This window comes from Grampus griseus (genome assembly GCF_964374135.1).
Source record: "Grampus griseus genome assembly, chromosome: 2".
Classification (NCBI taxonomy): domain Eukaryota; kingdom Metazoa; phylum Chordata; class Mammalia; order Artiodactyla; family Delphinidae; genus Grampus; species Grampus griseus.
The window spans coordinates 137,514,396-137,542,118 of NC_139018.1; the positions used below are offsets into that span (position 1 = coordinate 137,514,396).

General features: G+C 44.9%; 1 protein-coding gene across 7 annotated transcripts in view; it reads right to left on the reverse strand.

Moving 5' to 3' along the window:
* Positions 1–27,723, reverse strand: part of NTRK3 (neurotrophic receptor tyrosine kinase 3) — a gene marked incomplete at both ends in the record, with an annotated part of 370,615 nt that overhangs the window by 78,823 nt on the left and 264,069 nt on the right. For 2 of the 7 annotated variants that reach the window (XM_082649290.1, XM_082649289.1), the window contains 2 exons: positions 15,471–15,680; positions 17,233–17,367. The exons of 4 other annotated variants lie outside the window; for them this stretch is intronic. In XM_082649290.1, the coding sequence (XP_082505416.1) occupies positions 15,562–15,680; positions 17,233–17,367 (254 nt within the window). Of the gene's footprint in view, positions 1–15,470; positions 15,681–17,232; positions 17,368–27,723 lie in introns of those variants that run through there. One more of the 7 variants, XM_082649291.1, reaches the window with a different exon arrangement.

The window sequence follows — 27,723 nt, forward strand, 5'->3', positions numbered from 1 at the left end:
CTTTGAAGTCACCTGGGCAAAGGTAAGGACCCCTACACTCACCAACTTTGTATCCTGGGCTCTGAAGACATCGTGTTCTAGAAGGAGATGGCTTCCCTAAGTTAGCTCTCTGTTACAAGAGGACGGCTGTCTTAAGGAGAGCCCACTGGCTACTTGGGGATTCTTGGGGAGTCCCTAAATACCCAGGGGTGTCTGCAGTGGGCCACAAGGCATGGATGCAGGGACACACAGCGCCTCTGGTGGGCGCTGCCGCTCAGCCATCCCCCTCATTCAGCTTAGCTACCAAAAGTGTGGAAATGCCTGCTGTTATTCATAAGAATAGAAAAATAAAACAAAATAAGCCAAGTTTCCAAACAGTAAAATAAAGATGGTATATCCACACAGTGGAACCTTATCCAGCCATTAAAAATCATGCTGCAACTCTGTGTTCATTGAGGCTGTGGAGAACCTCATTCTCATATATTATTACTGAGGGTACACATTGGTATAACCTCATATGGGTTATAGGTACAAAATAGGTATACCAAACAGCCTGTGGGGATTATTTGGCCCTGTGTTAATGTTGTATTTAGGTTCAACCACATTTATTTAGGTTCATTACATTTTTGATCAATCCATTGGAGTTATTTGTAAGAGCAAAATATTATAAAGAAATTAAATGAATTTGGATACACCAAGGCAATGGAATAGCATGGATCTCTAAAAAAAAAACAATGAGCAATTTCTCTCAGAGTTCCAGAAAGCTTGCAGGGGGAATACTATAAAGCAGAGGATAGTATGTGTGATAGAGTTTTACATGTGCAAAATGGAGGGGAAACAAGAGTGTATATTAATATTTGTTTAGATATAATTTGTTTAGATATAATTCATAAGGACACACAATAACAGTGGTTACCTGTGTGGTGATGGTGGTGGTGGTACAATGAACCTGCAGATGAGGGACAGGTGTAGGAAGAATTCATGTATATATGTAACATGTATATAATAACTGAGGTAAACAATACCTCAGTAAAGTTTGTATATAAAATCTTTATTTTACATCAACATATTACATATATTTATTATATATATCATACATATAAACTTTATTTTACATATATATTTACATATAAATAAAAAAACTTTATTGAGGTATTATTTACCTACCATAAATCTCACCCATTTTAATGTACAATTCAATGATTTTTCGTAAATCTACCAGTGGCACAACCATCACCATAATCCAGTTTTAGTACATTTTCATCGCCCCAATAAGATCTCTTGGGTCCATTTACAGGTAATCCCCATTCCCAACCCCAAACCTAGGCAACCACTAATCTACTTCTTGTCTACATAGATTTGCCTCTTCGGGACATTTCATAGAAGTTGCATCGTGCAAAACAGGATCTTTCGTGTCCTGCTTCTTTCACTACTTAGTATGTTGTTTTTGATATTCATTCATGTAGCATACACCAGTATTCCATTCCTGTTTACTGTTGAGTAGTATTCCATTGTTTGTGTATCCCATATTTTGTTTATCATCAGTTGATACACATTTGGGTTGTTTCTACTTTTTGGCTATTTTGAAAAAATGCTGCTATGAACATTCATGCACAAGTTCTGTGTGTGTGTGTGTGTGTGTTTGTGTGTGTATATGTGTTTGAACCATGTGAATGGATTATCTATAAAAAGTCTTTTAATATTGCAAAAGGTTAGTTAAATGGCACATGAAACAATCTTATAAAAAAGGAAGTAGCAAAGCAATGGGTGTGTGTGTGCACGTGCACATAGAATGATTTGATTCTGTTTAATAATTAAATAAGAACATAAAAAAGATTTGAAAGGCAGAAAGCTAAAATGTTAGCGGTGTTGTCTCTGGGTGATGGGACTGTGGATAATTTATGTGTTCGTGTGCTTTTCTGTATTTCAACAAATTGTCTACTGTGAATATAAATTACTTTTGTAATCAGAAACAAACCACAATGCTATTAGAAGAAAAACACCATCATGCCCATGCAATTTCTCCAAGGTCTTTACCTCTCTATTGTGGAAAGATACCCTCCCAATAGTCCCCACGTAGGGGAGGGGAGAGTGCATCCTATCTCTCTCTCTCTCTCTCTCTCTCTCTGTTTAATGCTGGTCACAGCATCCGGAAAACAGTAGATCCCCAATAAATACAAATCAATTTTGGAGACCTCAAGATCAGTCTCCATGGCAACCTGACAAGGGCATGACACTATATGAGCACCACCTCAGGGTGGAGATGGTCCAGCACAAAGAACGCCTGACTTGAACAGCCTGAGGCTGCCAATGGACCATAGTATTTATCTATGTGGCAATGGGATCAGGCTTCCCAGACTCAAAGAGGCAGACATCTCTCTAAATGATGGAACATTGAAAGTCTGAACTGATCATCCTGATTGTGGGTTCCCTGAACTGCCATTTCTATTTATACAGCTGCAAACAGATGTCATGATTCAGTATTTTCCAGAACTACATTTAAGAACTAAGTGTCCTTCCTCTATGTTTACCTCATTCACAATTTCATCATATTGCTTCATAATTACTCATTTGTCTGTACCAGGCCTGTCCCTTACATTTGTAGGACCTGGGATAATAGAATAATTAGAAGCTCACATCTCACATGTTCAAAAATTCGGAGGTCATTAATCAAGCTAACACGCTCTTAAATAAGGTACATCCTATCTTCCTACTCTATTGAATATATTTTCAGAATGACCTGAAGAACCAGGTACAAATTTAGACATCTCAGGCTCCTTGGAGTTGGGAGTTGGGCCATGCGGTGCCAGAGAGCTGGCCCCCGGCTTGCTCCCCTTTTCCACTGCACAGCCAAAGAAGCACAAGGCGCCCCAGCCTGAGCCACAACTCACCCCTCACTCACACTCCCCTCTGCCCCCAAACAGCAGCCCCTTGGCCAACTCTTGGGTTTTACAGGGCACACACCTGCAGTGCAGCCCACCCTTAGGAGAAAAGACCAACGGACAGGCCTGCAAGTGCCCTGGAAGTGGGCTAAGGACCATTTTGGTAAGGAATTCTGGTTTAGGCAACTGCAACTTTATCTAGAAGGGGTGTAGGACAGGGGATATGGACGCCATGGCCCTTGGACTCCTGGCAGCTGAAGGAGGGCCCTGAAAAGTATGAAAACCCTCTTGCCCAAGATAAGGGATACCGATCTGTGTTTCCACTAGACTGGATTTCTTGACCTTGGCACTACTGACATTTTGGGCCAGGTAATTCATTGTTATGGGGGCTGTCAGTTATGGGGGCTATACCCTTATTTGTGATAATCAAACTCCCTGGGAGACAAGTCACCCCTTCCCCCAATAAGAACCAATGCAGTAGACTGTGAAGCTCTAGAGGGCAGGAAATACAACTGCTTCACCTGGTGGCAGAGTAGATGCCACTCATGGTATAGAGTAGATGCCCAATAACTCTCTGAAGGATGAATCAATGAACCAACATCAACTCATGACCTCAGAGGCATTCTTGAAAGACCTTATTTTCCTGGTGAGGATTGTGAAAGACTGGGGACAAAGGACTCCTCAGAACAAGCTGAGAGCTGTTCTTGATCCCCCGGATATAAATGATAAATCTGGGTTATACAGGTAAAAACGCTAGGAAGCATAAACACGGTATCGTGCGCCCAGGACCCCAAGGACGGGACAACTCCCTCTGTCTGACGCATGTATCGAGTTGACCCGACGAGGCTCCTTAAGACCTTATGCATTTCATGGTCCAATCTTTCTCCACCAAAGCTGCCCAGGTTAGGTGAATGAGGGAGGGACCAGGGTCTCTAAACTTAAATAGACACTCCTAAGGGACCTGGTAGAACACTGCTAAGCCCTACACGTTCCTTAGACAAATCCAAATGCGATGCACAATGAGGGCTATGATGCACACGATGAGACTTCTGACCTGCAAGGTGCTGATTGCAAAAGCTCTTCATCCCCCTGACATTCATTCTCCCTGTCCTCAACATTGGGATTTTGCAAACCCTGTTCATGCTGAGTCTCTTCAATCGGCCAATAATATTTACTGGTGCATCAAGCCCACGTTCCTTCTCCAGAGCAAGCACGCACCCAACCTCCCAGTTTTCTTTATAATAGATGAATTCTTTCTTGTACGGTTCCCACGTTCCTAGCAACCGAGCATACATGGTTATATCCAGTTGGGTTTGGGTTGGCACTTTAGGGGCAGTGGTGATGTTTGCATTAAGAAATGAAGTTCTGATGGAGTCCGACATTTGGAGCAAAGTGCATAAACTGGTACCATTCACTGGTACCAAGAGGACCTAGACTTGATTTCCGAATCTGCTCATGCCTCAGTTTTCCCTAGAGTGGCAGGTCTCAAAATGTGGTCCAAATAGCCCTGGTGGCCCTGAGACCTTCTCGGGAGATCCACGTGTCAAAACTATTTTCCTAGGAATACTAAGATGGTCTGTTCTTTTGTTCACTCTCATTCTCTCACAGGTATACTAGGAGTTTTTCCAGTGACTTCCTGACATGTGATGGCATCATTGCTCTGACGGCTAAATAAAATGTGTGTGTGTGTGTGTGTGTGTGTGCGCGTGCACTTGTGTTTTCCAATGTTTCTCAGTTTTAATTTAAATTACAGTAATTGTGGATGAATATAACCTACATAAACAAAAACTCTTCAAGGTCTTTCTAATTTTTGAGTGTAAAGGGGTTCCAAGCCCAGAAAGTTTGAGAACCACTGTCCTAGAGCAAGAATGCTAGTCATACTTCTACAGCATTGAAAGTAGGGAGTGGGGAAAAAAATATTTGGAAGACCTTTCTGTGAGGTAGAGTAAGTTACCGAATATAAAAATAAGTACACTTTCAGAGTTTTATAACAGGAGTGTCACTGTGACATTTTAACTGCAAAATGTTCTCTAGGTTCTTCGAAGTGGAAAAAAAACAAGTCTAGAAAAAAAGCAAAAGTATTAATATTTTCAGTAAAAGCAATACATCTTAAACACAACATTGCTTGTCTGGAGGTTTACCGATGATCTGATTTGCACCTGGACCAGCCTCAACTCAAACACCCGCAACCTGTCCAAAGATTGGCTCTATTTGTTGGCATCCCTGAGAGTGTCAATTACACTTGCAATTTTAAATTTGACTGCAGTTTTGAGATTATCAGTGGCTTTCAGTTACCCATGCTATAGAATCAGGATGCATTATCAAACAGAAGTATTTTTATTAATATCTAAACAACATCACTGAAGAAAATAAACAGATGAAAGACCCCATTCCCTCTAGGTTTAACACCAATCCTTCCATCACATCTGATTTTCCCTTTTTAAATTTCTTTAATTCCTTTTCCCCCTTCACGTAACAGAGATGCTATTTTCTTGCCACCCTCACCCAAGTGCCTAGGTGTTTTGACCAATGGCGTCATTCATATGCCCAGTATACCTAGAAGAGGCATATGACAATTGGCTCCATTTTTTAGATGGAACAACTGACACATGAAATCCACCTTCCCAGATCAACATGGCCAACTGATGGCCAGGCCACCAACTGCTACCCAAGATGCTACCCACCCATACTGGAGCGGGGGTCCCCAGATCCTTGTGTGAAGAGGCACAAGCTGGAAGCTGATGGGGTCATTTCTAGAAACTGCCTCTCCCCGACTCACAGAAGCAAAAGCCATACATTTTCTTAATTAAAAGAACAATAATAGTAATCATAATAACAGATAAGGAGAGGTCAAGAGCGTGTCACCAACAAGAAAAGTTTTACCATTTCAAAGCTGGGGCAGTTGGATCGTGAACTACCATCTCAAGCCCAGCCACTTTTCTACATCCAGCTTCCATCTTCTGCACTATAAATAATTCAGAGTTTTCTTTTTTCTTAAATATCACAAAACCAAGTCGGAATCTTTATGTGAAGGATTCTGCTGTGTCCTTCTCTCCCTCCTCCTCTCCCTCCCTAGCCAGCCCAGGCAACTCCCAGGAGAACGACCCCTCAAGCTTTAACATTTATTCTTTGACATTTCAGACTATTTGTTAGGCAGAGCTGCCTTCTTGAGATCAAAGTTGGAAAATCTTGCCAAGAACTCCCGCTTGGCCCTGTCCGACTGTGACAGCGAGGGTCTATTAACCTCCAAGCATCTGCTTCATTCCTCTTCGGGAGAAATCCACCAACCCTCACCCAGAAGGGCAGCCATCCTCTCCCTCTTCCTCCCTCCCCAGTACTCCAGGAGGGGCCAGAGGTCACCCTTCCCACGTGATACACTAAGACACTCAGCACAGAGAGACAGACCCCAGAACCAAAAGATGTCCCCCACTAGGAGACAACAGTGACTCGTAGGGACATGGTATTTGGGACACCTGTCTGGGTAGGATCTTTTATCTGAGGGACAGCAAGCTCAGAGACAAATATGGAACAAGGAAAGGTAACTTACCCAAGTCATTTTGCTGGCGGTAGTGCTGAGACTGATGCCAGCTCTTCACTGCCGTGCACTACTGCTAGATGATGTCACCTCCATCCCCCTGGGAGGGTGACCAGGTTTAGGGCTGAAGTCTTAAGCTCTTACGTGAAACGACTTACCATTTTCTTCCGAGGCATCGCAGTGAAGGGTTCCTGCACTTCACAAGAGCACCTACCCACCAGCTGCCAGAATCATTTCTTCCTCCATACAAAGCCGAGGGCCAAACTGGGGGACCGAGCCTAAAGCTGGGCAAAGGTGTCGGGGTGTTGTGGTTCACCTTTTATTTTTCTCTATTTTTTTGTGTGTGTGGTGGTTCATCTTGATGTAAGAGGTCAGTGGTTGACTAACCCATCTTGCTTGGTTCTTCTTCAAAAAGCTTCTGCCCACACCCTGACCCAGTGTTACCTAGAGTGTATGCATGAGTCTATTTAGAGTGAAGAGTGTTTTATGTTCAATTAGATTGGGAAAGAGGTAGGATAAAAAGGGTTATTTAAAGGAGGACTTCTCAGAGCCTTTAGTATCCTAACATGCATGGTAAACCTACGAGAGGTTGGCTATACCATACAATGCTCTCCAACGTTATTTGATGGGCTCTTAGCATCTTATGAAACTAGAGGGAAACATTTCCACGGCCAAGGAAAAGGAGAGCACTTGATCCTTACAGCATGATTTATTTAATAACAAGTTGGGCATTCAAATGAAGACAGGACCCCATTGTAGAAACTGAAGCTTTCCCAGAAATCCGATCAATCCATGTAGGGCAGTAGTTGGTCAAGTGGCTGACCCACAAAATTACTAAGATGGCCAAAGATACCATCCTAGAAATGCACAGTGGTGTCATTCTGGTCTTTTTAATGACCAGATTGTCCATTTGGTATCAAAGGTACTACGCAGCAATTGCCTGTTATAATACGGGGAAATGTCAAGTTGACAGCCATAAAGATTGAACGATTCCATGAGTCATTCACACATGAACTCAGAATTTCAGTTCTCGCAGGAAGGACATTCTCAGAATATATTCTTTATTCATGGTGCCTCTCCTACCCACCCTCCCCACCAGAGTCAAGTTCTCACTGGTCGCTCTGCATCTGGCTCCCTCTGAAGCAGAAGGCTTTGGTCCAGAGCTGTGGCTCTAAGATGGGAGCGACAAGAGAGATCCTGGCTGTGCCCTCTCAGCCAGCGTGAGTTTTCAGAGACCTAACGCTCATGACAAAAATTGCTTTGAGATTTCCTCTCAGGTTCTCTGTCACGTGAGTCTTTTTCTCAGAATTAACAGTAAGAGAAGGCTGACACGTTGGTGTATACATAATACGTGGGCTGGACTTAGCATCTAGCCTGCATTCCGGAATTTTCCTTCTCCCTAAGATTGCTTGTAGGAGGGCCCTGGGAGAGGTGTCTCCATTGGTTGGCCCATGGGACACAGACTTTAGGACTTGTCCTTCTTGACTGTGGCAGCAGGAGGGCAGATCTTGGAGACAGTTTGTCTGGCCAGTGCTGAGAAGGGTTGGCAGTGAGACAGCGTCTGTATGTCCAGGGGTCTCCTGTGTTATGGAATCTAAACCCTCTCAGCTCCAAATTCAAGGATGTTCTGTGTCTCCCTGCTCCCAACACCCTCGAGAACCTGGCTGTGTGTAGTAAATATCTCCCTAGGCCTGTCCAGCTACTAAGAACGGTGGCACAGACTGTAGACAGATGTCATTCCTCCAAGAGCACCCAGGACCCCTTCCCCCCAGCCCCACACCTTCTCTTCCCCTGAGAAGTCCATCTGGGAGTCAGGATCACATGACTTTGGCCAAAGGCTGTTGCAAACGTTGCAATGTAATGGACATTGCATTGCAATTTTAAAACATTATCACGAGGACCAAAACAGACCAAAGCTGGTGTGTGCTTCAGAGTAAAAAAGTAGGTGGCATTTCAGAGCATCACCAGGCCATAGTTGACAGCAGTGAAGTCACTTTACAGGGGTTAGGTCCTTGCCCTTCTCACTGCAGAATAAACGTAGGGACAAGAGAGGGAAGCCTTGTCCCTTGTCTTTTGAAGGGAAATAGGCCGGTTGCTCCACTGAGGTCCCCAAAGGCCGAACCAGGCTTCATTTTGCTGCCATGGTAACAGCACATGGGAGGTAGAAACGGGGAGGAGGAAAGAGAGCTCCACAGACAAGCTGGGTGTCACTGTCAGCCACCAAGGCCTCCGCCATTACTCACCCAAGTCAGGCTTGGTGGGGTTTTTCCGAACTGACATGACACTCTGTTCCTCAAACTTGGATGGAGCCACAAGTCGGACACAACCCTGGAACTCATACCTTTGAGCAGCCTCGACCCTTGGTCTTCAAACCTTCTCCATAGCCATGTAGGCCACTCTGATCCACCTTCCAAACTCTCAGACAGCGCCTGCCATTGCTCTTAGACAGGGTGTGAAGGGAGAATTGCTCTTTCCCTCTCAGAAAAGCCAAGCTCCATTCTTCCTGCCTTATGCCACATGCCCCCCCCACACTGTCAGCCAAATCAAAGTCAGGTTCATGGACATCAGAGCGGCCTTAAGCGGCTCCTATTTGCAGAGGGTCGTGGGAAGACACGTGATCCTGAGATGCCCAGGGCTGCCTCTGGTCTGAGTAGGAAGCTCATGCATCCCCTGTTTTCCAGGCTTGAAAGTCTCAACAAAGCTCTCACCAGGGTTTCTCTACAGCTCGGATCTTCCCTGGGAACTTAGAAATCCTGCCTTTCTCCTCTACCCAAGTAGTTCCATATTCCTTCCCAAACTGGACCTGCATGGACCTGGCCTTGCCTTTGGCACAGAATCTGAGTCATCAGCATCCTCTGTGTCCCTCTAGGATCGGTGCTTCTCAGAGATCCTCCTGCCTTTCTGGTTTCTTTCTTGCACGGGAGCCGAACAGGCTGTAGTCAAAGGATAACCCCAATATCTCCCTCACTCTTCCCAGTTCTCACAATGCCCCACCCCCAAACCTGCAGAATATCTGAGCAATGCATCCACCTCCAGCTGGAAGGCAAAGGGGGTGGGGAAGGAAGAGCTACTGCTCTCAGGTACACACCCAGGAGGGGACAGGGTCCTGATGGAAAGAGACGAAAAGGCAGCGAGCTCTTAGGCCTCATCACCCACCCAATCTCCTCCCCGAGCAAGCAGAGCTTAAGTCCCAGGGGCAAACTGGGGTCACTTTATCGAAGGAGGAATTGGGATTAAAATCCTACCCTCGGAATCCTGATTAAATTTCCAAACCATGTGCAAAAGCAGACGAGAAACCTGATCCCTTGCCAGCAAGAGATCTTCAACTCACTTTGGGTTCAAGGAGAGTGGAAGGAGGCTTATTTAGCTCTGGGATATATGATTAGATCTTGGCTGAGATTTTCTTGAGAGGTGAGTAGGGCGGTGTGTGGGGGTGGGGGTGGTACGGGATTTCTAAAGGCAAAATGCAGAACCAGAGCTATCCAAGGCAACTGAGGCCACTGGCCGCTTCGGCCGCTCCCCAGCAGCACAGTGGGGATGTCAGGGGTGGGGCAAAGCTAGGGGTGCAGGGGAGTAGAGCTTCAGGCCTCCTGGACAATTTGGATGCAGACCAGGTTCCCCTGAAGCTCCCACCCTCCTCGCTGCCCTGTCGCCTCCTCCGCTGTCACACTGAAGAGTTTTCCCTCTGTCCTTCCCAAAGGAGCCTCAGAGCAGCCAGCATCCCTTCACCTTCACGCCTCCCCGTCTGTCCCTCACTGCTACCCTCATCTTGCTCTCCATTTCAGAGTCACTCTGGAGGCCACCTGTGAGTCTAGCCGGAGCTCCGAGTCGGTAAACACTGAAGGAACAAAGGCCCTCTGCCTAATCCGCACGTGGCGCAGTCCAGGAAGCTACACACAATGAAGTCACCCTGCATTGATCTGCCGGCTCCCCGTGCTGTCTCCACAGCATCAAACCCTCCCTGGCGTCTAGCTCCAGTATCTGAGACGCTTGAGCCTCTGCTCAGGCCTGGCCTTGACCTGCAGGAGCTGGGCAGAGCCAGGGGAAGCGTCACGGCCCAGTGCTAGGCTGAGGTCACACCTGCGGCTGGGGAGGGGAGCACGTGGTGCCTGGGAGCTTGGCTACACAAAAGAATTCCCACGTCAGAAGGGAGCGACAGGGTAGCCCAGAGCCCAGCTTCTTGGCGTCCAAATTGAAGATGCTTGGCATCTGCTCTTTCCCTGGGTGAGAAGCACATGGCTGAGATTCCACACACCAGGAGGTCTTTGAGGAAGGGTGAACAAAGTTCAGATGGGGGTGCACAAGGCAGGCAAGGATCTTCCTTCCACTACCTTCCTGCCTGAAGCCGCTCCCGCTTGCCCAGACCTGGGCAGCCTCACCTACCGACTTGAGGATCAGATGTGTCTCAGCCAACAAGTCCTTCTTGACAGCAAAGATGCCACCCTTATCTGTTTGGGGATCTCACCAACTGAAAACCAGATGATTCATCTTAGATGTAAGAACAACTACATTTTCAGGCATCAAGGGTCATTAAATGCTAGAATGCGTGAAGAAGGAGCGTGGCAGACGTTCTTTTCAAAATCACTGTGTTCGGGTGTTTCCAGGAGGAAGTTAGGGATAGCATCTAGCCCCAAAGACCCCTGAAGGACTTCATCTAGAGAGCCAGGGGGAGGCTATGACTGTGGAGATCCCAGGACTGCAGCTTTCCAGGAGCAGAAGATGGGGCTGCTCTATGGGGCAGCTGAACAGCCACGAGCACCAGGAGGTCAAAGAGACCCCGTGTCAGTCCTGGCTCTGCCACTCACAGCTGTGAAAACCTGGCCTAGTGATTACTAACCCTTTCTGAGCTTCAGCGTCCTCATGGGTCAAATGTGCCTGGCTCTGAATAGGTGCTTCATAAGTTCGACATAATGATCGTTACTAATGCTCCCCAGGAAAGCCCATTCTTTGGAGCTTGGCAACCAGTTCCGGGATCTGGCCACACAACCCTAGTGAAAGACTCAGGTCCTCTCCAGAGCATGTCCCTGGAAGGCCCTACAACTGAGTTGACCACTGTCCTACAGCTTCTTAAGGGTACAGTGAGTTCCCCACCCTCTGAGCTTCAGGGAACAGGGTTCAGAACCAGGGCCCCTCAATCACTCCTTCCAGAATGAAGATCCAGACAGCACATGGCAAGCACACTGGTTTCATGGACTGAAGCTTTGCCATGAAATCCCCTAGGACCAAAACGTAAGCTCAAGTCCGAGAAAGCCACTGTGAAATCCTGTGGGTGAGATTCCAAACACAGAGCTACAGGTCTTGTTGGTCCCCTGAGCCTCCCTGCCTGAAGCCAGTCCAACCCAGCATCCTTGGTGGGCTGAGTTCCTCTCTCCACACCTCCCCTGTGCCAGCTCTGACTGCCCCAGAGTCTCTAACGTTGGGGTAGATGCCATGGGACTTCAAAGCCCAGCAGGAAAGCATAGGGAACAGAGTCCTAGACACTCAACACAGCTCCCCAGTCTCAGCCAGTCCTCATTCCTCCCGGCAACTTTTTCATGCTTCCCTGCCATCTGCCATGGTCTCTTCTGCTGCTTTAGACCTTCTCAACGCTCTTAGATGTTCTCACTTGCAGCACAAGGCCTTGCCTTACACTTGATAGGCAAAATAGAAGCCACCAGACAAGAACTCTCTCACTCTCTTGCCCGCCCCAAACCTCTAAACCCTCATCTTTTCCTCTTCCTCCTGCTGCACCAGGACAGCTCTCCCTCCATGTGGCTGAGCCTTCCTCCTGAGGATGGGCGCTTTTCTTTCCCATCTTCCCAGGGGCCGTTTCTATTCATCATCTTTTCTCCCAAGCATTGGCAGGCTCTACGCATCCTGATAAAACAAAACTTAAATATCTCTACTTATTAATAATGAAATTCTCCCTAGAATCCATGCAGCCTGAAGGTCCCAAAGACAGTCTCAACGCTTGGGGCATCCCTGGTCCAATCCTGGAACCCTTGAGAACAGGAGAATGTGGAGCTGGGCAACCCCCTACCCAGGCCACTCTATAGAAAAGGAGCTTCCATTGGGGATGAGGTGAGGTGAGGGCTCAAACCAAGCTAGACTTAAATAAGAGATTGAGTAAGAGTAAGTAGAAAAAGCACCAACCTAGCCGAATCAATCCCTGTTGGACTTCCACCTTGAGCTCACCCACCTTATTTCCGCATGCCTCATCTTTACTTCCTAAGTAAGAAGCCCCCAAAAAGCCTACTGAGACCAAGGGAAGGGTCAAAATCCTCCCAGCCCCTGACCTCCTCTCTTGTTCCAAATCTCCTACATACAAAGTCCCTTCCTCCTAAAAGGAAGATATCGTAAGTTACAGAAGGCATTTTGACCCTTCTAGCTGGGTCAGGGCCCAGGAACCAAGGGCAGACAGATACAGCCAGCTCATCTAAGCATTTTAGCCTCAGTAGGACCCCAGGACTCTTCTGCCTCTCCTTTTCTGGTAGCCCACATGAGACCTGACATGAGAGTTTGGCCTACCTTAGTGTGTATGTGTCTGTGGGGGGGCAGGGAGTGGTCTCTGGATGATTGGCATGTTGGCCTACAAGCCCAGAACCCCATCTTCCTCTGGGCAAAGTCACTTCCCCAAGATCCATAAGGGAGATGTAAAGCCACTGCAACCAAGGGAAAAATTACACTGGCTTACTGGTGCACCAAAGACAAAGGATCCCTCAACCCCACTCCCAGACCCCCTTACACATCAGCTCTGAAGAAAGGATCTCCATAAGCCTTGGCTGTCCGGACAATAGACGAGTCCCCAGCCACCGAGGAGACAAGGGTCTCAGTAACCTGAGTTGTATCTGAAAGAGTCAGGTTTGAACCTGGCTTCTGTCTCTTGTGCTTGTGTGACCCTGAGTGAACCATTCAACTCTCTGTGCCTCTAATTCTTTCTCAGTAAGATGAGGAAACCCTTCACTGTATGGACTCAGCCTGTATCTGGAGGGGTCTCAGTGAAAGCAACCAATGGAACAGATTGTAAAATCCTTTGCAAACAGGACTTGGCTAAGAAACTTCTTTAAAAGAGTAATAGTAAAATTGGGGGGAATTAAAAACCGGGGTAGCCTGAAATGTCTATGTATCTTTAATATTCTTTGCAAAATTGCCAAATAAGAGGTCTGATCCAGTCATTTCATTAGAAAATAAAGTGTTTATTAAGAAACTATACACTGAACACTCCTATATGTCTCTGCGGAAACACAACGCCCCATGGTCATAGCACAAGGTGAAGAAAATGGCAGAATAAAAGATGCTGGGATGGATGGAGCCTGGGAGGCTGGAAATGAGGTAATGATTTACAATAATTAAAAAACATCATCCTCAAGCTTACTCCTTAAAGCCACACTCAGGAGGGGGCCCTGGCCCAAAGGGTTGGCAGGACACAATGGGGAATAGCCAGACATGAAGCAATGGGGAGCAGGATGGCGGGGAGCTGGGAGGGGCTAAATAAACACACTTCTAGGCCCTGGAGAGAAGCTGAATCCCCGTGTGATACTCTGAACATTCAGGCGCCCGGGAGGCCACCCCAGATACTGGGCAAGAACTTGGAAAGCTGTGCATTTTTAAAGCCCATGGAGGTGTCTGCAGAATCAGGCTGGGAACCCGACGTGAAGAACCACCATCCACGGGACTCAGGACCTAAAACCCTAAGTGGGAATCCTAACCCCCAGGGAAATTTCCCAAGGCAGAGAATCTGTTATGTATTACTGTGCATCATCACTCCAAAACTTAGTGGGTTAAAACCACCACCATTTTGTCCTACGATCTCCCCATGGTTGGCCCCCTCTTCCATGCTCCACCCTCAAGGGGGCAGCCTGTGCTGACCCCCTACAACGGAGGCACCATGGGTGGGGGGGGTGGTGGAAACTAGGCCAAGCCCGAAGTCCAACATGGCAGCAAATCTGGGAGAGGTTCAGGCCCTACAACTGTACCTTTCCTATTGAAGCAGGGGGAAAAGCATCCCTTTCCCTCTCCCCAGTGGATCAAATTGAAAATGGGGGAAACAAACCTCCCTCTTTGGGAGAGGGTGGCCATGGAGTAAGGCATGAGTCAAAGCAAGCAAAGTAAACACATATATTGACCAGAGAACAGGATGACACTTCCATTGGAGCCATGAGAGGGGCTGGAGGAGGCCAATTTTTACTTCTCTTCCCCTTCAGTTCATCTTGGCCTTGAAATGGTGATTCCATTGGGTGCCAAAAGTTCTCAGAGTCAAGAATAAGTAAAAGTGGGGGAAGAGAGCCAATCCCGGGATCATGGAACAGCAGGAAGGGCCTTGGTCCCTGATTCCCTTGGTCCCTTGTGGTCCTAGCAGGATGCCCAATTCACAGGCAAGACCTCCTGCAGCCAAAGCTTGTCGGAACTGCAGATCTAGAGGCCAAGAAGGAGCCCTGGAGAAATCCTCTTCTCCAAGGAGTTTTCTAATACCACTCACTGTGAGCCGTTCCAGAGAGAAGAGGAAGTAGGGGGAAAGTGTGTCCAAAAAAAAGGTATGGTTTTCTCCACCAAAAAAAAAAAAAAAAAAATATATATATATATATAGAAAATGATTGGTTTCCATTCTTTCCTCTGAGACCTAATCTGGTGCCAATACTTGGGCCTGGCTCCCTCTCCTCTCACCGCGCCGTCTCCACCTCTGCTTAGATGTTCTTCCCCACGGGAGGCTGCAGGGCGACGAGGTCACTAAGAGGATGGCCTGGTATCCTAGGGAGAGCCAGGGAGACCCCACGCTTCCAAGCGGGGAAAGTGAGGCCGGAGCACGGCTGGACTTCATCAGGCTTTCTCGTGGTGGTTGGGTTGTTTGTGGAAAGCAAGAGAATGGCTAGTGTATTTAAGAGATGGTTCCTGGTGCACAGGTTTTTAATTCTCTTTATTGGCTCTTAAGATGATGGCAGGAGCTGCCTTGGAGGCCAGAAAAAAAAGGAGCACAGTGATGATTGGAGGGAAAGGGCAACCCTGCCAGTGGTGGATGGGGGCAAACACCCGTCTTGGTGGTGATAAAGGATGCAGGGGCACCGGCGGCTCGTGTAGTTTCTACTTAGCATCCCCGGATCCAAACAGAACAATGCCTAGAGCTTCCAACCTCTCAGAGGGCCCAGCCTACCAAGGTGACATCAAAACAGGGAGGCTTAAAAGGAGTTTTTAAAAGCCATGACGTCCTTTGCTGAAATAAACATTGACATCCTCAACATAGATGCCATGGTTAAGAGGCTTGGAATGTCCGGGAAGGCTTATTGGATTCAACATAATTTCTCTGAAACCTATAAAAAACAAAAACAAAAAAACAGAAAAACAGAAAAAAGCAAAATAAAGTAAAAACCAAAACCCCCAAAGAAGATCAAAACTAGAAGGGGAAACAGAGAGGGAGCTTGAAAGGTAGGGGGAAGAACTAGAGATACGGGACACAGATACAGATATATTGGGAACAGCCAAATGAATTCTCAGCAAAAGGGAAGGATAGCAGGAGGGGGTTAACTTAAAACCAAGCATGGTCAGAGAAACTGGAAACACTCCACCTTTGCTGCAGCCTCCACTGAACCGAGGAAGGGACGTGAGCAAAACGTTTGGGGGCTTGGCCTTGGATTGTCCTGGAAGAGGAGGGGAGGGACAGCCTCGTCTAAGTAGGAGGAGGCCCTGATGATGAGCTTGAGAGGGAGGTGGGAACAGGGCATAATCGCTAGGGTCCCTGGGGGGCAAAGGGGTGGGAGGAAAATGCTCTCCAGACCTTACATTCTTAAGGGATACCTGAGGGCCATTTCTAACCCTAGGAGCTGGGATAATGTGAACCACCTTTGATTGCACCAGGTTGGGGGCACTGTACTTCCAAGACTATAAACTCCTTCTCCTTCACTTTTTCCTCTCACTTCACCCAGTCAGTGCAATGATGGCTGATCTCTCAGCCTTCCCATAATTCCAAGTCTCATAGCGGATGGAATACCCTGGAGGAGTAGCATTGGTGGCCATCAAGCCATGGGCAGCCTCAAGCAAGGAGGACTTCCATGCTAGCTCAGCTCCTCTCTGGCCCCACCCTGCCATGGACGGAATTAGGATGTCCAGAGACGTGGGTGTTCCTGATCAAATCTCCAGAAGGAGGTTTTTCAGTCAACCCCGGATTAAAATAATGTCTATAAAATAATGTCTGTAACGAGTGCGTGGGTGTTTACGTGCGTGTGCAGACAAGATAGGAGTAAGCCAACCTTTTTAGGAAAGCTGTGTGCAGGTATGTGAAGAGCGTAATGGCAGCTAGACGTTGAGGCTATGATGGGGAGAGATCGAGTTGGTAGCACTGAGACTTTCCCCTCCTCATTCTGAGGGCATATTACGATCAAAACAGAGTTGAGTCATCTTGGATGTTGGGTGCCCTCCTTCTGCAGGGAGTGGGGTTAGATTGTGGAGATGGAGGAAAGTTCCTCACTGATGAGGTCATGTTTAGAGGGAGACTTGGTTTCAACATGAGATGTTTCTGTGCTAGCATCACTATGCTAACCCAGGACAAGGGCTCTCTTGGGTCTGAGGCAGAGGGAAGGCAGGCCATTGGCCTAGAGGGTCTGTGACTCCATTGTTTCTCTCCAGGCAATGGTCCCTCTCTCACTACTCCCAGATGCCTCACCTAGGCCCTGTGAAGTATCCTGGCCTGGAATATTTCCCTCACCTAAGGGATTTTAGTACCAATCCCATACTAGGCATCTAGTCATCCCTGAGTCCTCTGGGACCTACAGAAACTCATGAGGTCTTAAGATCTTAAGAATTAAAATTGGTGAGGGGGACAGGGGGTCTGTACTGCATACAAACACGTCAAAGGAGGTAACTCACCATGTGACCTTGGGTAAGACACTTCCCCACTCTGGACCTCAGGTTCCTCATATATATAGTGAGTTGATGGGACTAGATGATCTCTATTGTCCTTCAAGTTTAGTATCCCATGATTGTCTATGTTTGAAAAGACCCCTGGCAGAAGAGGCAGACATGGGGGAATTAATGGTCAGTATTGAGCCCCATGTATAAAGACATGGGGAAGTACTTTTCTTAAGTGCACAAGGCCAGAAACAGAAATCCAGGTGTTCCCAGCTCCTGTACTCACACTGCTTTACCTGTAGGGGCACCTGCTTTATTTTAGGCATAAAATCTAGATACATGGTCCCCTGAGTATCACACAGTGGCATTAAGGAACTGCATGAGGGTATCACCATAAACTCTGTCTAACCTTTCCCTACCATGCTTACCCCCCCATCCCTCTTCTTGGCCTGGGGGAATCCTGAACTTGTGCCGATCACTGCTTTTGTCAATGCCATTTCTGGGGCTGGAAGGATGATTCCTATGAACTGAGCTGATGATCCCACAGGTCTTGAAAATACATTTTTGGCCCCTTCTCTCCTAGAAAAGAAATTCAGCTACTCTCCAAGAGGGAACAACATGACAAGGGGGAATGAAGAGGAGAGGAGATGGGGTGTTTGGCCCCTTGAAATCGTTCTTGCCTCAGTTAGGGCATAAACAGAACGACAAAAGCTGGTGGTTCCCTAGAGACCTGACAACTCTAAGTCCTATGAAAGAGGTATCATAGCTTGTGAGTGAAATCTCCCTTGAAGGCCATGCAGCATCGTGGGCCCTGGAAGGCTCCACGTCGGATCCATTAAAGGCAGGGGCCAAGCCTCTAACAAGGTCCCTGAAGCCACCTCCGTGAACATGAGCCTTTTCCCATACGAGCCTGGGTCTGAAGTTTGTTTTCTCTGGAACTCTTTCCCAGGTGGAGCCTTTCCAAGATTCTAAATGCTGAAGCCTTATAGCATAAGAGGCACCGCTCCAAAATCCTCCATTCTTCCCCCTTTCACTCAGAACAACCCCGGAGCAGGAAGGAAAAGGCATACGCTCGGGGGAGGGCAGGGGGGATAGGGACCACCATGGACATGGACTGCGAAAGGGAGAGATGGCTGGAGGAAAGGCCAAAGAGGAGCAAATATACTTCTGAAGAAAGCCTCGCCCCCCAGTGGCCCATGGACCCTCACGTCTAACCTTTTCCTCCATCTGTCAACAGCTGTCCCCAGAGTCATCCAGCACAAAGCTACTCGTAGGCCCTCTGTAATTCAGAACAGAGCCTGGTCTTCAGGGACTGTCTAGGTGTATGTTTCCTAAGAAGCGAGCCAGAGACTCTGGGATCGTTTTGGGAAGGGAGGGAAGCTGTGAAGGAAGAGGCTAGGGGGTGCTAGGCACCCAGAGAATTGGATGAAAGCTTTCGGAGCCAATCCCATTGGGCCAAAAGCCGGTTAAATCTTCAAGGGCAAGTTCTTTAATATTCACTGCATCAAGAGAAGGGCTGCCTTCTATGGCCATGCAACACAAAGGATGGCCTAGACCTTCACACCTTTCTGTTTTTCTGACAATCTTGTAAATCCTAATCATCTCACCCTCTCTGGGGTTTCATCCCAGCCCCACTCTCTTGCTCTGGCCTTGGAAGTCTAGCGCTACCAGCTTTCCAGCACTCACCAGTGAGAACTTCCCTTGCATCTTTTGTCTAAACACTCATTTGACTTTGGATTCTCAAGGCCTGCCTTTCTGTCCCTGCTTCTTCCTTTTTGTTATCTGACATGGTAATTTTATTCCCTAACCCCATAAAGTGGGTTTGGGTTACAGCCTTGATAAAAGGCCCAATACCAAATGGAGCCCTATTGGATTATTTCCCAACATTCCCTCATCAAATGTATTCATTCATCCTCTTAAAGTTGCTACATCACAGAAGCGCTTAGCATTTACATAGCATTGGCTGTGAGAAAGAGGAGGTTGATATACACAGGAGTCCTGGCACTGAGGTCATGGGTGGCTTAATCATAGGGAATCAGAGGCACAGAGCAATTGAGATCCTTGTCCAGAGAGAGTGAGAGCAGGAGGGGTCCACAGGATAGATGTCAGGGTGGGGAGCCTGCATTGTACCCACCCCAGTCAGGGGGCATTCTAGCCACACCCTCTACACCATTCCCCAAGGGGTGAGAAGATGTGAAATGTCTTGAAGCGTGCTGTGGGCAGGCATGGGCTAAAGAAGGGAGACTCAAGCAATGCCCAGCTATAACAGCCCTACCATCCAATGCATCACTGATCACCCTGGAATCCAAAGACCTATATAAGTTAGTGATGGTGCCAGGCACTGCTTACAGTTAATTGTCTCCATTTTATTTTATTTTATTTTATTGGCTGCACCACGCAGCTTGCGGGATCTTAGTTCCCCGATCAGGGATTGAACCCAGGCCCTGGCAGTGGAAGCGCAGAGTCCTAACCACTGGACCACCAGGGAAATCCCTCCAATATCTTTTAAAAGTTGATATTATTAACTCTACTTTACATGTGGGAAAACTAAGGCTCAGTAATATATATTTAAAAAAAAACAACCAAGTACACTTTGTGGCAGAGTCTGATATTGAACATTGAACCAAGTTTTTCATAACCTTAAACTCCTTATAATTAACTGCTTTGCAATATGGCTTCCATTTGTTGAAAATCAATGTATGGAAAAGGAGGCAGAAATGGGGGTCAAGGCCACAGTGATGGGGACATTCTCCAGGGGAAGCAGGGCTTTACCTCCGGCTCCTTCTGCAAGGCCTGGCTGGAGGGCTAGAGAGTTCCTTCCTCACTAACAGCTTCCCTACCAGGGAGCCGAGTGCCCCCCATGCCCCGCCACTGCCCTCCTCCAGTAGATGCCCAGCTCAACCCTTTCCCACGCTGCCTCATTTTCTGCAAGTGTTAGCCAGCCACACCTACCACTTGGTGTGTATTAGGACCTACCAAGTAAAGAACCCCAAACTCTATCTAGACATTGACCCCTTCATTTTGATGTTACTTCTGGGAGTTCAGCTTAAGAAGGATGAAAAGTAAACCTGATGAAAGAGAGATAATCATGAATTTGTAGAGAAGAGCAATTGTTCAGAACATAGTCACACCTAGAGCAAGAGTGTAGAATCTGAGAATCCTCCTGGGAGGCCAAGTACGGAGCCCAGAATTGCTCTCTCCCCAGCACTCTCCCCTTGGGTCACTATGTGAGCAAGAAGTGACAGGAAAAGGTACATTATGGTAAGGAAAATGTCCCTCATAAATGTCGCTTGCTTCGTTTGCTGCCTGTGTAGTGACCTCTCTAAGGTCATGGGAAGAAGGTCATCAAAGAGCCCCAGTGATCCCGGGTTATGACTATTGTTACGTGGTTCTGTACCTTTGCCTCCTGATGTGGTTATTGTTGCTCTCAATCTAAGTTCTTTCCTGCCATCAGATTCAGTAAAAAGATTGTGGCACTGAGCCACGTGGGTGAGACCCAAATGCTTAGACTTGCTGGCCACAAATGATCTAACTTAAAGCTCTCAGATCATTTCCTCTGTTATTCTGAGGTTGCAAACCTAACCAATGGGCCATCTGTGGCTCTGGGTTGTGTCTCATTTTAGCGTGATTTTTAAAAAATTTTTGAATTAGTTGCCAACATCTAAAAGTTGGAAGATTTCACATTTAAAATATCCCTATTTCTAGCTTCCCTTAAAAATCCAAGAGTTCTGTCAATGTTGGGCCAGCATTTCTGCACAATGATAATCAGCTAGAGCAAAGTGGTGGCCACTCCATTTAGACAGGGCATGTGTTCTCTAATTCGCCATATGCCACACCACTCCCTATTATCCTCCCACCTGGTCCCTTCACTTATTTACAATCCCTGCATGGTTTGTCTTAGCATTTGAGTTGAAAACTTTACAATAAACATAAAGCCAGCACTAGGTTATGGGCTGTGCATTAAAGACCAGGGAATGCCCTCTCAACAAGCCTCACTGATTATCCCTATAATGACCTAACTTATGCTCCCTCTGGTTATGGTTAAAAATGATACATAGTGGCTGGAAACGTCCATCAGAGGGATAAACCTATCTCAGAAAGAGGAGATAGTTCAGGAATTGAACTGTATGGGTAAGAGGGCATTGTGTTCAGAAATCAGGTTCCCAAGAAGAAAGCATGCTAGAGACCACTTATAACGCTACTGTTGGGTGAGAAGATGGTATTTTGGGTATTTGTATCATCAGCTGGCTGCACTTCCGCTTTCCTTGACACATGGAAGGCACTTGACCAAAGGTTACCAAGTGCCAGCTAGCAGGACTTTTCAATACAGCTGTTAAATTTCATGGGGTATGATTTGACTCAAAGTATTCCCATATCCTTACAACAACAAACATGATACAAAGGCTTCTATAGGATATGCAAATGTACTTGGAACTGAAACGTCCCTCTTGTATATTTTATGGCTAAGAGTGCTGAACTGAGATCCCCAGCTTCAGTACGCAGCACCTTTTCCTGTAAAGTTGCCTCAATACTGCTGGGAAAATCAATGATGAGACTGCCCTGGCCCATGTGCAAAGCTGGCTTCCAGCTGTGCGCAGATGCTCTCAGGGAGGAGGCTGCTGCTGAATGTAACCCAAATGTGAGTTAGCTCGGGGAATCATGCCAGGAGAAGTCACAGTGGGAGGTCATCCACACCTAAGCGAAATAAAAGGGCATGGAACACCGAGATTCTCAGACAAAAGCCAAAGGCTCTTCCCTGAAGGAATCTTGAAGGTTCTCCTGACTCTTCCCTGAGGAATACTGCAAGGCTCGCACTCAAAAGGAGGAGGAATGTGCTTGGGGGCTTCGCTCTTGGCATCACTATTGTCCCAACAATAAGCTGAGCTTGGATCAAAGGAGTGAAATATTAGTTCCAGAGAAAGGGAAATTCCTTCTACTCCAGGACCTGGATGAAGTGACCTCTTAGAATCAAAATACTTCACAAGCCATGGAGTAAAATTAGTCACCTGGTAAAACCTGTTTACCATTCTCAAAATTAACTATATAAGGGACAATTTGTAATACCAGAATATCTCTTGCTTAATTGAGAGGAGAGAGAGCCTCAGGTATGAATAACTTTTCTCTATGTTCACTCCCTCCCTGCACTTCAAAATACTTGTCTTTATATTCAGCATATTTTCCCCTTTTTGATTCTTTTGATTCTTTTCCAATGTTTGAAATATCTGAAAGAAGAAAGCGTAGAGATTATCAAAACTGTGTACCTACCACCCAGTATTAACAATTTATTACATTTTGATATCTTCTTTCCAAATTTTTGAGAGAAATAATACATGACACCTATGGTTGTGAGCCCATGTGAATGCATCCATGATTCTGTCCCTAACCTAATCCCTCACCAGAGGTAATCACTGCCCTGAAATAGATGAGGGTCATTTCCAGGCATCTTTTAATAATTTGACTGCAGAGGTATATATCTGTAAGAAAATTGGCTAAGTTTAAATTTTAAAACAAGGGATGTTTTTTCTAGATTTATCCACATTAAGACTTGTAGTTCTGTAACTTGTAACTGATGTAGTCTACCATGTGACTATACTACAAATTATTTGTCTGTTCTACTAACTGACACTTATTTCCATTCTGTCATTACTCCAAAAAAAGTTGCAATAAATATTATTACACAAGTCTCTTTACGTGCATGTGGGAGAGTTTCTCTAGAGCAGCAGTTGGCAAACTTTTCCTGTAAAGGCCCAGATAATAAATACTATTTTAGGCTTTATACAAATCATACGGTCTCTGTTGCTGCTACTAAATTCTGTCATTGTAGTCTGAAAGCAGCCATAGACAACACAGAAACAAACAAATGTGTTCCGATAAAACTTCAATGATAAAAACAGACAGGAACCAGATCTGGGCCTTGGCCCACAGGCCACTGTTTGCTGACCTCTAGAGGCTTGTTACTCAAACTATGGGCATGTAGACCAGCATCAGCATCAGCTAGGAGTTTGGCAGAAATGGAGACTCTTAGACCTCAGTGAATCAACATCTTCATTTTAACAAGTTCTTTAGGTGATCTCTATGCACAAAAAAGTATTTCAGAAGAATGGCTTTAGAGGATATCCTTATGATTTAGTGTGTAGAAATCCTTCACTGTATTGCTAAACGTTTCCCCAAACGGATGGGACCAACTCACATTTCTACGATCACTAAATGGATGAACGTCTTACCCTGTATCTCCACATATGATATTATCTGATGTGTGATAGATGTTATCTTCTTGTAGCTTTAAGGTGCATTTCCCTGATTACTGCTGAGGTTCACATCGTCTCCATTGGAGTTTCCTGTTCTGTGAAGTGTCTCTTCCTATACTTTCTTCATTGTGTTGTGTGTGTGTTATATGTGTGTGTGCATTATATATATTATGTGTGTATGTGTGGATATATATTACCTATATAATAATATTATATAATAATATGTAATATATAATACATACACATACTATATATATCTATACATACATACATACATTGTATATAAGTTGGTCTTTTTTATTTGTGGGAATTTGTTATTTATTCTGCATGTAAATTCTTTGTTGGCTGTATGCGTTGGAATTATGTTCTTTCAGTCTATGGTTTATCTTTTACCTTTGTATATGGTAAAATTAAAGATTTTTAAAAATTAATGTAGACAAATGCATTAATCTTTCCCTTTATGTTATTTATAATATGTATCTTAAGATTCTCCTCCCTCAATGTCAAAGGATATACTCTTTTCCTCTAAAAGTACTGTATTTAACAATCTCTCTTAGAGAAGAATTCCAAAAATTTATGTAGCGTCTCCTCACTCAAGGAAATGGAGCTTAACTCCCCACCTTGTGTGCTGTGTTTATCAGCTTACTTCCAAAGAGTATGGCAAGGGGAAAACATAACTTTACAGTGGAGAATCCTGGTCTCAGCCAGGCGATCAGGGCTAGCATATTCAGTGATGCCATGTGATAAGCATGATATAATGTGATGAGGGCAGCACACATCTCTGTGGTCTTCCTCCCCAAAACTCATGACCCCAGCCAACAAGACTAAATTGGGAGGCATTCTGCATAAAATCTGACCTCAAAACTGTCAAGGTAATCAAGGACAAGGAAAGTCTGAGAAACTGTCACAGATCAGATGAGGTTAAAGAACCATGATTACTAAATGTAATGTGGTATTCTGAAACAGAAAACGGACACTTGAGGAAAAACTGGTGAAATCAGAAAGAAGTATTGAGTTTAGTTAACAATAACGTGCCAAAGCTGGCTTCTTAGTTGTGACAAAGGTGTCATGGTGATTTAGGATGATTACAATAGAGAAAACTGAGTGAGAAGTATACGAGAATTCTCTGCATTCTTGTTGCAACGTTTCTGTATATCTAAAAGTATTTTAAAACAAAAACCTTATCTAAAGCAAAAGGTTCTACTTTTAAATTTCACCCAGAATTTATAATTTATTGTGTGGCTGGTATGAGATTATTTTTCCTCATGTGGTTTTATTGAATAAATTCTCCCTTTCATACTGATTTGCAATGACACATCAAAAATACACACATAGCCACACATCTTTCTGTTTGTTTGTTTATCTATATATCTACATACATACACATGTATGTTTTCTGAGTGCTAAAAACATATTATTATACTTTGGCCTATTTGTCTCCCCATCTTAATTACTAGAACTTTATAATAAGTCTTTTTGTCTTTGTCTATGAGAGCAAATCTCCTCAACCTTCTTTTAAAAAGATAACTTGGCTATTCTTTGTCTTTCATTCTCTCATATAAATTATAGAATAAGCTTATCAAGCAAGTGTCTTCAAAAACCCTGCTGGGATTTTTATTGGGAGTGTATTTAATTTATAAACTTGGGGGATAATCAACATCTTCATTATATTGGTTTTTCCTATTTATGAATAAGATATATGCTCCATTTTCTCATTCTTCTTTTATACTCTTAATATTGTCTTGTATTTTCTAGAATATATTGCATATCCTTTGTAGAATTTATATTTTTTTGCCTTTTTTTGTTTTATTTCATTTTTGCTATTGTAAGTGTGATTTGTTTTCAGTTAAATTTTTCTAACTGTGTTTAGGGAATATATTAATTTGTGTTTACTGATCTTGTATTAGTAACGTTGCTGAGCTCTCTAATTTGTTCTAGCTTTACAAATACCTTTTGATATTCTATGTAGGATGATCATATCATTCACAAAAAGATGGTCGTATGTCTTTCCACAATTCTTATATTTCTTTTTTTGTCTTATTGCATTGGGTAGAATATCCAGATCATTGTTGAGTAAAAGTCAGGATAACAAACATCTTTATTGTTAACTGTTTTTTTTTTTCTACATGGTTCATAATGTTGGATTGTAGTTCATTTTGAGTAGGAAGTTTTTTTTCCCTCTTTTCCTTTTGTGCTCAGTCATCATTGTCTAATGTTTTTGGTATTGTTGTTGTTATTGCTGCCTCCACCAAGGCTCCTAGAACTTCAATTCCAAACCCATCCTATAATGATGGCCTGGGGCTCCTAAAGGGTGATAACATTTTAAAATAAAAAGCTGCTGAAAACAAAAAGTTCTACTTCTAAATTTCAACCAGAATTTATAACTTACTTTGTGACTGGTATGAGGTAATAATATAACTTTATTATTCCTCATGTTGAATAGTTTCTCCCTTCCATACTGATTTGCAATGGGATATAGCAGAACCGTCTTCAACTAGGTGAGTGGCTTAAGTCAGTTCATCATCTCATGGTTACATCTTTACCTCTCTCCCCTACCTCCTTAGGTTCAGAGATTCCTATTAGCTGTACTCTCAGATAGGGATTGGCAACACTATTTTTTCAGACTCTTTTCATCAGTGTGGAAGCCTGTCCCCAACCCATGGCTTCAAGCAGTGACTCTAGCCCTGATCCCTTGACAATCTGGACCACATATAGTTGTGCAGGACCCTTGAGAGCTAAATTTCTGTCCTTACTTTTTGCCTCCAGACTTGGAGCCCAGCCTGAGAATGAATGTACCTCTGCTCATCAACCTTTTGTTTCTGTACTATTTCTGACTCATCAGGTTACTTATCTTGCTCTTAGGCCCACATAGCTGGGTCTCAGGCCCAGCTATGTGTTCTCATATTTTTCTGTCACTGCGATGTGTTTGGAGCAGACGAGGTGCACTAAAGCATGAACCCACTGCACCATCTTGACCACAGCCTGATTACTTTTCTTTATTTCTGTATGAGAGAAAAATGTATTTTCTTTTTTCTTTAACTGGTGCCTTCAATCCTATCTCCAACTTCTTTCCTCAATTATTTCCTATCTCTCCAGCATCTTCCATAAATCCTGTTCTATTCCCCTTTCTGCAGAAATCTACATATGGTCATCTCTATCTTTTGGTATGTGCTCATGTACCAAATCCATGTGTGCCCACATTCCTAGTCTCTCACCTAGTAAATGATGGAGCAATGTCCTCTACTTTACATACCGTCTACTATCATCCCATTTCCTTAGTTCCTTTGGGTACCAACATTTTGCATGACCCAATTCCAACTGTAACTCCACTATCTCACAGATCGTTAATGCTTAACTTCCCATAAACCAAGTTCTATTCCCTCCACAGAAACTGACCTCTTGAAGGTCACCAATGGTTACTCCATAACTAGATTTTCTCCATTCCTCTTCACCTTGGTCATTCCACAGAGTGTGGTATCTCAACCATGCCACATCCCCCATGACACTTATAATACTGTGTCATCTTTCTACCTTTCCACTCCTGTTCTTTCTGTTGGCTTCTTTTCCTCCACCTGTACCTATGGTGGTTTCTCAAGGATCAGTCTTTTCACCCTTGGTTACTCAGAGTGTTTCTTGGACCAGCAACTGATAGCTTGCTAGAAATGAGGACTCTCAAGCTCTTACTCCAAACCTAGTGAATCAAAACCTGTATTTTAACAGAATCCTCAGGTGATTAAAGTGTAGGAATGCTGTTCTAGCCATCTTCTCTCTCTCTCTCTCTCTCTCTCTCTCCTTGTACAATCCATCATTAATGTCCACATCCGGGGTGTGACGTCTAACCCTTTAACTCCAGCCAAAAACTTTCTTCTAAATTCCATTCTCATGATGCCAACTGGCTACTTGGCATTTCCATTATTGTGCATCATAACCACAAACCCAACATTTCTATAATCCCCATCCCAAACAATTTCCCTTCCTGATAGGCCAATTCTTTAAAATCTCTACCATGCTTATAATCACCTAGGCACAAACTATTGGAACCATCCTAATTTCTTGCCAGTGTCTTTCTAATTTCCCGTATCTAATCAAACATCAGGTTTCAATATTTGTTTTATAGTATCTCATGTACACATGCTTCTACTAGATTCCCTACTTCAGCAAAGCATGGCAGAAAGATCTGGAGACAGATTGACTGGCTATCAAATTCCTGTTCTACTACCTACCAGGTATGTGTGACTTTAAAACCTTAAGTAAATTACCT